This window comes from Haliotis rufescens, unplaced genomic scaffold (genome assembly GCF_023055435.1).
Source record: "Haliotis rufescens isolate VD_foot unplaced genomic scaffold, xgHalRufe1.0.p SCAF_11, whole genome shotgun sequence".
Taxonomy (NCBI): Eukaryota; Metazoa; Mollusca; class Gastropoda; order Lepetellida; family Haliotidae; genus Haliotis; species Haliotis rufescens.
The window spans coordinates 45,508,758-45,521,287 of record NW_025963791.1 but is presented as its reverse complement, the minus strand read 5'-3'; the positions used below and the strand labels follow the sequence as shown (position 1 = coordinate 45,521,287).

General features: G+C 42.9%; 1 protein-coding gene across 5 annotated transcripts in view; it reads right to left on the bottom strand.

Moving 5' to 3' along the window:
• LOC124121061 (tyrosine-protein phosphatase non-receptor type 13-like) overlaps positions 1–12,530 on the bottom strand; it is a 155,918-nt gene that overhangs the window by 103,879 nt on the left and 39,509 nt on the right. For 4 of the 5 annotated variants that reach the window (XM_046484009.2, XM_048392843.1, XM_046484011.2 and 1 more), the window contains exons 17-20: positions 11,717–11,805; positions 10,281–10,366; positions 9,667–9,734; positions 7,853–8,010 (exon numbers count right to left, since the gene is read on the bottom strand). In XM_046484009.2, coding sequence (XP_046339965.1) covers positions 7,853–8,010; positions 9,667–9,734; positions 10,281–10,366; positions 11,717–11,805 — 401 coding nt within the window. The remainder of the gene's footprint in view (positions 1–7,852; positions 8,011–9,666; positions 9,735–10,280; positions 10,367–11,716; positions 11,806–12,530) is intronic. The other variant, XM_046484010.2, reaches the window with a different exon arrangement.

Sequence of the window (12,530 nt, the reverse complement as noted above, 5' to 3'; positions counted from 1 at the left end):
GTGTTCAAACTAGAGACAGTTTAAAGTGTACAAACTGGACAGACTGTTACTGTGTTGAAACTAGATAGAGTGCTAATGTGTACAAACTGGGCAGAGTGTTACTATGTTGAAACTAGATAGAGTGTAACTGTGTACAAACTGGACAGAGTGTTACTGTGTACAAACTGGACAGAGTGTTACTGTGTTGAAACTGGATAGAGTGTTACAGTGTACAAACTGGACAGAGTGTTACTGTGTTGAAACTGGATAGAGTGTTACTGTGTACAAACTGGGCATAGCGTTACTGTGTTGAAACTGGATAGAGTGTTACTGTGTACAAACTGGACAGAGTGTTACTGTGTTGAAACTAGATAGAGTGTAACTGTGTACAAACTGGACAGAGTGTTACTGTGTACAAACTGGATAGAGTGTTACTGTGTTCAAACTAGATAGAGTGTCAATGTTTTGAAACTAGATAGAGTGCTACTGTGTTCAAACTAGAGAGAGTGTTACTGTGTTCAAACTAGATAGAGTGTTACTATGTTGAAACACGATAGAATGTTAATGTGTACAAACTGGATAGAGTGTTAATGTGTACAAACTGGACAGAGTGTTACTGTGTTGAAACTGGATAGAGTGTTACTGTGTACAAACTGGATAGAGTGTTACTGTGTTCAAACTAGATAGAGTGTCAATGTTTTGAAACTAGATAGAGTGCTACTGTGTTCAAACTAGAGAGAGTTTAAAGTGTACAAACTGGACAGACTGTTACTGTGTTGAAACTAGATAGAGTGCTACTGTGTACAAACTGGACAGAGTGTTACTGTGTTGAAACTGGATAGAGTGTTACTGTGTACAAACTGGAAAGAGTGTTACTGTGTTCAAACTAGATAGTGTGTTAATGTGTACAACTAGACAGAGAGTTACTATGTTGAAACTGGATAGAGTGTTACTGTGTACAAACTTGATAGTGTTACTGAGTACAAACTGGACAGAGTGTTACTATGTTCAAACTGGATAGAGTGTTAATGTGTTCAAACTAGATAGAGTGTTAATGTGTACAAACTCGATAGAGTTTTACTGTGTTCAAACTAGATAGCAAGTGTTACTATGTTGAAACTTGATAGAGTGTTAATGTGTACAAAATGGATAGAGTGTTACTGTGTTCAAACTAGATAGAGTGTTATTATGTTGAAACTGGATAGAGTGTTAATGTGTACAAACTGGATAGAGTGTTAATGTGTACAAACTAGATAGAGTGTAACTGTGTTCAAACTAGATAGAGTGCTACTATGTTGAAACTGGATAGAATGTTAATGTGTACAAACTGGATAGAGTGTTACTGTGTTCAAACTAGATAGAGTGTTTCTATGTTGAAACTGGATAGAGTGTTCCTGTGTTCATACTAGATAGAGTGTTACTATGTTGAAACTGGATAGAGTGTTACTGTGTTGAAACTGATAGTGTTACTGAGTACAAACTGGATAGTGTCACTGTGTTCAAACCGGAGAGAGTGTTACTGTGGTTACACTGGAATGAGTGAACAATTCTTTGTGAAATTGATCGTGTGAACTTTTGCCGGAACTACTTTCCGGGGTTCCCCAATTATCGATCAGTGTTTACAATCAACTCGTTTTTCTATTTTCTTTTTGATCCCTGCATTAACAGGAATATAATTAATTTAGTATTTTTGACTTGTCTTGTAACATCTGATCTGACTTAAAAATAAATAAATGCTTTGGTTTTGTTTAATGTCCTCTTCGGTGGCGTGTGCACATCCAAGATGGCGGCACTTCCGGGTTCCGGTGGCATGCGCATCAAAGGTGGTGGCACGTCCGGTTCCGAGGGGCCATCTTCCCATCCAAGATGGCGGCACAGCCCCTCCAAGATGGGGGTGGCAGGGGAGGAGGAGAGGGAGGGAGGGAGGGAGGAGTGAAGGGAGTCGGGTTCTTTGTTTTTGGTTTGGTGGGTGTTTGGGTGGTGATGGTGAAGAGGGTAGTCAAAGCAAGAATGAAAGCGTTCTTTCGGGAAAGATGGGTGGCCCTGAAAAGGGCTGTTTTGGAGAAGAAGAAGATTACTTCTTCAACCACATTACTGCAGTGGTGCAAAGGCACGGATGGATCGTTATCTGTCTCCTGACAGGACACCTACTTGTGTGGCTTAAACGCCTCACGTAAGTGTCCTTCAGGACGGTGTTGGAATGTTCCATCACATGCCTTCGTCCCATGCGCATACACAGGCAGGCAGCCATGGCAGAGGCTACATTGCCATGGAGGAAGCAATGGCAATGCTGGTGATGGTACTGTCTTCGTAGAAAAAGTTTCACCGGCACTCTTTGCACAGTGGCACCCTTTCTTCAATCAAAACTATCTCCATGTCTCAATTCTCTTCGTTGTTTTGCATGATGATTGATTGCAGTGTGAGTGAACCATCAACAACAGCAGCAGTAACAGCAACAGCAGCAGACATAGAGGAACGGGAACAGGAACAGGGAAACGGGAAACATCCTCCTAGGCAGCCGGCCATGCTACACCATTCGCGTTGCTCTGATTCACATTTTCCACACAGAGATAGTGTAGCTGTAGCTTCTTCTTGTGTCTCACAAGGCCGGTCAGCTTGAGGTAGACGCAGTGTGGGGACCACTTGTGGTGTTCCACCCAAGGATTGTCGTGGGATGCCCATCTTCTCAGCCGCATGCCGCATTGGAAACAGTACACACCATCGGCACTCTGCGTGTACACGAAGCCCGCATGGGCCATCTCTTCAGCGGTCTGGTTCATTTGCGTCAGCCACGCTTCAAACGAAGCGAGCCTTCTTTTAAAGCGTAGATAATAGAGTGCTACTATGTTGAAACTGGATAGAATGTTAATGTGTACAAACTGGATAGAGTGTTACTGTGTTCAAACTAGATAGAGTGTTTCTATGTTGAAACTGGATAGAGTGTTCCTGTGTTCATACTAGATAGAGTGTTACTATGTTGAAACTGGATAGAGTGTTACTGTGTTGAAACTGATAGTGTTACTGAGTACAAACTGGATAGTGTCACTGTGTTCAAACCGGAGAGAGTGTTACTGTGGTTACACTGGAATGAGTGAACAATTCTTTGTGAAATTGATCGTGTGAACTTTTGCCGGAACTACTTTCCGGGGTTCCCCAATTATCGATCAGTGTTTACAATCAACTCGTTTTTCTATTTTCTTTTTGATCCCTGCATTAACAGGAATATAATTAATTTAGTATTTTTGACTTGTCTTGTAACATCTGATCTGACTTAAAAATAAATAAATGCTTTGGTTTTGTTTAATGTCCTCTTCGGTGGCGTGTGCACATCCAAGATGGCGGCACTTCCGGTTCCGGTGGTGTGTGCCCATCCAAGATGGTGGCACTTCCGGGTTCCGGTGGCATGCGCATCAAAGGTGGTGGCACGTCCGGTTCCGAGGGGCCATCTTCCCATCCAAGATGGCGGCACAGCCCCTCCAAGATGGGGGTGGCAGGGGAGGAGGAGAGGGAGGGAGGGAGGGAGGAGTGAAGGGAGTCGGGTTCTTTGTTTTTGGTTTGGTGGGTGTTTGGGTGGTGATGGTGAAGAGGGTAGTCAAAGCAAGAATGAAAGCGTTCTTTCGGGAAAGATGGGTGGCCCTGAAAAGGGCTGTTTTGGAGAAGAAGAAGATTACTTCTTCAACCACATTACTGCAGTGGTGCAAAGGCACGGATGGATCGTTATCTGTCTCCTGACAGGACACCTACTTGTGTGGCTTAAACGCCTCACGTAAGTGTCCTTCAGGACGGTGTTGGAATGTTCCATCACATGCCTTCGTCCCATGCGCATACACAGGCAGGCAGCCATGGCAGAGGCTACATTGCCATGGAGGAAGCAATGGCAATGCTGGTGATGGTACTGTCTTCGTAGAAAAAGTTTCACCGGCACTCTTTGCACAGTGGCACCCTTTCTTCAATCAAAACTATCTCCATGTCTCAATTCTCTTCGTTGTTTTGCATGATGATTGATTGCAGTGTGAGTGGTTTGGCTCTTGATTTATAGAAGAGGCACTGAAACCCTGCTTCTTGATTGGTCTAAAAAACGTAGCGCCCCGATTCGTTCGTTCCGGTGCCTGGCCTGCACCTCGGTTTTCCAAAACGGACCAACCCTTGTGTTTCTTTTCCATAGGAAATGGATTTTACCATGGGAGAGAAAGCACAACCCCAGTTCGACCAATCAGAGGCCAGCACAGACCGAGCGCGACCTCTGATTGGTCCACAACCCAAGCCTCTGATTGGTCAGATTTCGATCCTCTTTTTTTTGGTAGTCATATTTTTGGGTAGACGGTCATCTGAATTCTAAAGGTGGACTGTCATGGGCAGACATGGACGTGATGTGGGAATGCCTACGTGATGTACTTTGTGTCTCCATGCAAATGTGATGTCACTCATGACTACAAATAGATGTTTATAAATATTATTATGATGTCGTCACTCGTTCATCCACACCGAGGTGTTGGCACACGTGTATGCCTACATGCATACTACCATTCGTGTCTCCATGCAAACGTGTCTCTATGCAAGCATAGTGTCACAGGTGTCATCATGCAAAACATGGTGTCATGCGTGTCTTCAAACAGACGTTTATAAATATTTTTATTTAGATGGATAAGGATATAGAGAGAGAGAGATCAATAGACATGCATGTCCAATCTTATTGACAAGACAAGGATTGTCGAAGTGGAAATTGCTGCCATCTGGGTGCCCTGTGTGGCACAACTTGTGGCCAACAAAGAAAAGCTTGTTGGAAACAGGAAGCGGAAAAAGACTGAACCATCAACAACAGCAGCAGTAACAGCAACAGCAGCAGACATAGAGGAACGGGAACAGGAACAGGGAAACGGGAAACATCCTCCTAGGCAGCCGGCCATGCTACACCATTCGCGTTGCTCTGATTCACATTTTCCTCAGAGATAGTGTAGCTGTAGCTTCTTCTTGTGTCTCACAAGGCCAGTCAGCTTGAGGTAGACGCAGTGTGGGGACCACTTGTGGTGTTCCACCCAAGGATTGTCGTGGGATGCCCATCTTCTCAGCCGCATGCCGCATTGGAAACAGTACACACCATCGGCACTCTGCGTGTACACGAAGCCCGCATGGGCCATCTCTTCAGCGGTCTGGTTCATTTGCGTCAGCCACGCTTCAAACGAAGCGAGCCTTCTTTTAAAGCGTAGATAATAGGGTGATGGTGTGTTACTGAGGGGCGACATGCCATCACAGGCATCCGTACTCTTACTCTTGCATCCACAAGCATCTGAACTATCAGTCACCATGTCTCCCTCATACGTATTCGTACAGCTCTTCTTCGTCTCTGCCATTCTCGATGCGATGATTTTTTTTTTCACAAGTGACACTGACCCACTCGAGAGGTTGTTCTATGTTTTATAGAAGTGGAACCGGATCGATATGGTCCCTATTTTGATTGGTCTTCAACCCGGCGAGCTGATTGGTCCGTTCTGGCACCTGACCTGCACCTCGGTTTTCCAAAACAGACCAACCCTTGTGTTTCTTTTCCATAGAAAATGTTTTTATCCATGGGAGAGAGTGCTGTCTTCTGATTGGTCGGTGCTGTCTTCTGATTTGTCGAAAACCCAAGCCTCTGATTGGTCAGGTTACGATAATCTTCCTGTGGAACCATGTAACGTCTGTGCAACATTTGTGTTACATTGCAGACTAGTTGTTGAGTCACGTTGAGGGTAACGTTGGATACCACTTTGCCTAAATAAAGTAACCTTCTTACAACATTGTGGGGACGTCCTTTTCTTAGCTGGTAACACTTGCAGTCTGTCCTTTCAGACCTTTGTCATGCATTAGATTAATGGTTTCTATTGAGTTCGACCGAAAACGTCCCCACGCACCAAAACAGCGCTGACGAATGCGAATTGTGCTTTTAATGTTAGTGTTTTTTATCTAATCTTATTGATACTAACTTCTCACAATATTTTTTATTCGTTTGTGAAGTGGCAGTTCATATTTAGAAATATTATAGGGTTGAAGTTTGTATGTAAATATACCAACTTGCGTGCCAATGTAATATAAATGTGCATCAATATAATTATATCAGATTAAGATTACAACATTTATATATTATTGCGCTGAAATATACTTGGCATCATGTTAACACTTTGAAACAATAATCATTAAACGCTATTTCTAAGACCACAATGAACATTTTATGCGTGGGGATGTTTTAGGTTGGGGACGTTTTCGGTGTACCCCTTTCTGTTTACGTAAGTAGATGAAAGTATTATCTGTATATAAAAGTATCATTTACCAGGATTATCATCTACCTAGATGAAACTATGGAAAACGTTTTTGAAAGTATTATCAACGCAGATGTTTGCAGAAATTTTCGACTGTGACGCTAATAGGCTTCCTACTCTTTTGAATTCTGAGAATATGTGTTTCCGAGAACATTTTCTGATGAAGGTAGACGGATGAGCGTACATATGTTCTTGACAGCATAAAAAATGGTTTTAACTTCAAATTTTGTTTCTGAGATTTGTAATAAAAAAAGATGAATCTGGGAACTTTTGGAACTTAATCTATCTGATATCTTTCAGTTAATATGTTCCTGAGAAAGGTATACATATACATGTAGATATTTTAGGCAACTTGGAGGACAAACATTTTAGAACACTACAAGGAAAGAAGAATCTTCAAAAGGATGGAACACCAGTTCATTTTGAACAACAGAGGTTCGGGTTCCAGTGATTGACGTTAACAAAGGAACCTCTCTCTCTCTCTCACACACACACACATATACATATACACGAACACGGGGTTTTGCGTCTCTGAAAATACTACCCTGCACCTACATACTTGCTCTTACACACATGCACCTGCATTCGTTCAGCCCGTGCCCCATTGTAGCCACTGTGGCGTTATGGTTGAAATACTTCCCAAAGCCACGTAAAACCCAATCAAACAAACATAACACACGTGCAAGCATACGCACAGGCAGTCACTGGACGCTCAAAACAGCTGTACATGCACACACATTTTTGGACATTTCTGAAGCCAGGAACCATGGCAATTTGTATACGTATACGTTAACACATGCATATAAATGGGTATGTTTTCAACATGTAATACTGACTCCCGAGTCACAGTGTGAAGTTAAACACAGTTTAACCAGTGCTTTCAATTGTTCACACTTCAATGAACCCATCAAAACTGCCGTTCAATTCTTAAATGAGTGATGCTGTGTTGAAACTGGATAGAGTGTTACTGTGTTTAAACTAGAGAGAGTGTAACTGTCTTCAAACTGGATAGTGTTACTGTCTTCAAACTGGATAGTGTTACTGTCTTCAAACCGGATAGTGTTACTGTCTTCAAACTGGATAGAGTGTTACTGTGTTTAAACTAGATAGAGTGTTACTGTGTTTAAACTAGATAGAGTGTTACTGTGTTTAAACTAGATAGAGTGCTACTGTGTTTAAACTGGATAGAGTGTTACTGTGTTTAAACTGGATAGGGTATTGCTGTGTTTAAACTAGATAGAGTGTTACTGTGTTTAAACTGGATAGAGTGTTACTGTGTTCAAACTGGATAGGGTGTTGCTGTGTTCAAACTGGATAGAGTGTTACTGTGTTAAAACTGGACAGAGTGTTACTGTGTTTAAACTAGATAAAGTGTGACTGTATACAAACTAGATAGAGCATTACAGTGTTCAAACTTAGTGATATTGACAACCTGATTAATGAAATTCCTGGGGACCTAACTCAGACCCTCATAGTTAGAGGAATAGCCAACAGTGAGAGAGATATCCCTGTGGGATGAGTCACTGGTAATGCAGGGACCCACATGTGGCCCAGAAGGTTAGGGTTAGAGTACAAACCTATATGTTTCTCTACATCATGCGAGTCATGCGGTGTGGGTCTGACATCAATGGAGGAAGCAGCAAAGTCTGACGGCCATCCCCGCCGCACAACCCGAGGTCCCACATCTCGGAGGTCGTTCAAACTAAAACTGAGGTTAGGTCTGTAGGGCGGCGGGCTGCAGAAAAATACATGCAGAACATGCAGCACATACCGCCACATGCCGCACGGAGGTCAACTGCCTGTACAGAATCAGAATCCGAGCACAGCGCTAAGATGATTGTAACTCCCATACCTTAACACAGGCTAAGATCGCTTTATGCAAGTGGGCTCAGGACTCTAAATAGCAGAAGACATAATCCATCATCAATGTATAAATTTATTAGCCCCTTCATCACTAAAAGCAAGGGTTTATTTCACATCAGCACCATTGCCTGTGTTTGTTTCTGTACATTGTGATTACTGGGAGTTTACAGCTTCATGACCACCGTGTGGCAGTAGGCAACTTCAAAGTCTCAACCATTGGTAAATTAACAAACAGTGATTCAGAAATTGATATTTTCCAAAAGAAATCGTCTAATCTAAATTCCAAATTATTGTTCATTTGTAATCGTCTAAAAATTTAGGTTACCAGAATAACAGGGTCTGGATTAATCAGGTTCACTGTATCAAGTTAGCTGTTGTTTGATATGTACATGCTTCCTCACACACACATGCACGTATGTGCGTGAGAACATTCATCTAGCTTACACTAACAGAATTAAACACTGTATCAAACAGGAAGAAGATTCACAACCAATCTCATTAAAATCAGATCTAAGTTCTCACTTCCGCTAAACAAAGATCTGAGGACATCCCATTACTGGTCATGTCAGACTGTCCTTTCGTGAACTTTGACCGACCAATGGAATGACTAACAAGAAGTCGACAATAGCCAATCAGAAGACAGCTTAATCAGGCTTTACTGCACAAGTTTCAAACTGGCGACTACGCTTCGAAACATATTTTGACATATACTTGATTAAAATATTAAAACTGAACAAAAGAACATTCTTGAATGGCTAATAGATGGTCTAGATTGTATGAATACAGACATAACGCCCATAACTGTCGTTCGGAATACCCTGTGTGTGTTTTTTTTAGGTAGATTCCAACTGTCACTTTCATGATCTGACAAGCGATACTCTGATTGGTCAGATGAAAGGTCGTTCTGACATGACCTGTAATGAGATGTCCTCACATCTTTGTTTAGCGGTAGCAAGAACTAAGATCTGATTTCAGTTGCCTACAGAGTTGTTGTCAAGTTTCTGCCAAGACAGAAGAGGACTGAACCTCTGACATCCTGCACACTGCCACAGCAACTTGTGTCTGTGTCTCCAGATGGACTGAGACTGTGGAGAGACTCCCTCTGGAGAGCATCCAGCAACAAACTAAACATGGCACAATGATGCCCCATCAGTAACTTTGCAGCTAAGAGAGCAACAATCTACACACAGAACAATGATGCACTGGCAGTAACTTATGGTGACTAATGGCTCCCACATTCATGCACAAAGTGCAAGAAGTGTCCCTTGCCAGCACCTGACCCTGACTGTTGTTGACTGTGGCAACAAGTGTGGGTTCTGGACTCTGTGTTGGGCAGCTCCAGAAAGTGAATCATAATGCAGGGACGAGTAGAGAGCGATGCTGCCAGACAAGATGCATGCTTCAGTTAGAACATAGCATCACAACTTCTAAATATTGTCCTAATGCCAATATCTATCACATCAACACTATAAGGAGAGGGCAAGCTGTTAGTATCAGACAAAGAGTGCAGAACAGACAGTGGCTTTACCTTCTGTACTTGGCTGGTGGGAAGTGCACTCTCATGTCCTCACTGGCATCGTCGCCAACAGAGCTTCCCTGCAAAGATATCAGTACTAAATTAAAAATGTCGTCAAGTAATGATATCGCAGAGCATCTACAGCTTATCCTAATCACTCATATTCCTTCTCAATTGTTATTTGGGAGGCACGTCCCTTGGGTGCGCCAGAAACCTACGATTGTGAGTTCAAATTCCAGTTCACCCCGATTATGTTTTTAGGTTTGTCAGAACCATGTCTATGCTTGTGGCTTTCACCAAAGTGATCTGAGACCTGCATCATTTCGGGTTTTCCTCTCACATTAAGCTGACATGCCTAGATATAACTGGAATACTGTTCAAAGCTGCATTAAACCCAACCACTCACTCACTCCCACTTGCTCTTCACATCCGTGAGATCTGATGAGTAGCCTAGCGGTTAAAGTGTTCGCTCATCACACCGAAGACCTGAGTTTGATTTCCAACATGGTCACAATGTGTGATGCCAATTTCTGGTGTTCTTCGCCATGATATTGCTGGAATATTGCTACAAGCAGCGTAAAACCTCTCTCACTCACTCACTCACTCACTCACTCACAATTCCTCACCTGCTGACTGGCTGACAGAGATGTATCGCCTATCTCCTCCTCCCTCTCTTCTATCAGGGCATTTCCCTCCAGGTACATGTCAGGACCTGCAGTGCACATGTGACATCACAAATGTGATACATTGTGCAATAGGAACACACATGATATGTGATTACAGTTTAAGACATTCAAGGAGAAGAGAGGTCTTTCATATGTTTGTAGACTTGATAGACTAAATTACGTTCTAAAATCTGTAAACGTTGTAACGCACCATACCCCTAAGAGTCAACTACAAACTCACACATCATACCTCGCAATATCCATGGCAACCACACAGTCACACATCACACCTCGCAGTCTCCATGGCAACCACACAGTTACATATCATACCTCACAGTCTCCATGGTAAACACACAGTTACATATCATACCTCGCAGAGTCCCCATGGCAACCACACAGTTACATATCATACCTCACAGTCTCCATGGTAAACACACAGTTACATATCATACCTCGCAGAGTCCCCATGGCAACCACACAGTTACATATCATACCTCACAGTCTCCATGGTAACAACACAGTCGCACATCATACCTCGCAGAGTCCCCATGGCAACCACAGTTAATTATGATACCTCGCAGAGTCTCCATGGCAACCACACAGTCACACATCATACCTTGCAGAGTCTCCATGGCAACCAGACAGTTACATATCATACCTCGCAGAGTCTCCATGTCAACAACACAGTCACATCATACCTCGCAGTCTCCATGGCAACCACACAGTCACACATCATGCTTTGCAGTCTCCATAGCAACCACACTGTTACATATCATACCTCCCAGTGTCTCCATGGCAACTACACAGTTACATATCATACCTCACAGTCTCCATGACAACCACAGTCACACATCATACCTTGCAGAGTCTCCATGGCAACCAGACAGTTACATATCATACCTCGCAGAGTCTCCATGTCAACCACACAGTCACACATCATACCTCACAGAGTCTCCATGGCAACCACACAGTCACACATCATACCTCGCAGTCTCCATGGCAAACACACAGTTACATATCATACCTCGCAGAGTCTCCATGGCAACTACACAGTTACATATCATACCTCAGTCTCCATGGCAACCATAGTCACACATCATACCTCTCAGAGTCTCCATTGCAACCAGTCACACATCATACCTCACAGAGTCTCCATGGCAACCACACAGTCACACATCATACCTCGCAAAGTCTCCATGGCAACCACACAGTCACACATCATACCTCACAGAGTCTCCATGGCGACCACACAGTCACACATCACATCATACCTCGCAGAGTCTCCATGGCGACCACACAGTCACACATCATACCTCGCAGAGTCTCCATGGCAACCACACAGTCACACATCATACCTCACAGAGTCTCCATGGCGACCACACAGTCACACATCATACCTCGCAGAGTCTCCATGTTACTGGGTCTGGTTCTCATCCTCATCTGGAAACGATGCTGTGCTGTGGAAAACTGAAGCAAGTAGCGACCCCTGAAGGAAATGTTAAATATTAATTAATCTTCCTATTTCTCAAGGCATGTCCTACAGGCAGGAGGTGCTTTGGAAGGAGCTAGGAAGGCTAAACAACAGAGTAATAAATTCTTCAAAACATATGCCTTGCTGATTGCCTAGCCACCATCTTCTACATAAGATTATGATACCAATCTGAAAAAGTTATGAGGAATGTAATGTTTCCCGCACTTTTTGTCCATTGCTAGGCAACCACTACTACATCACATCACATGTTACTCTATGTCATGTTTGTGGTGATGTCACTTTGTACCATGCTCCTGAAAAGTAAACAGTTGAAACTTTCGAGTCTCTTACTCTTAACTTACAAGCTGCTGTAAATTTGTATGCTCCGGGTAAAGGTACCTGTGGAATATGGATACACAACAAGAATGACATCTGGCTAGCCAGCCATGTTGTTTGACCTGACACCACAAACACAATGCCATGTTTGGTATGACGAGACTTTTACATACATAATGCCATGTTTTGTATGACACAACTTGACAAAAAATAATACTATGTTTGACATGATATAACTCATACAAACATAGTCCATGTTTGGTGTTACATAACTCATACAAACATAATGCCATGTTTGGTGTTACATAACTCATACAAGCATAATGCCACGTTTAGTTTGGCATAACTCGTACAAACATAATGCCATGTTTGGTGTTACATAACTCATACAAGCATAATGCCAC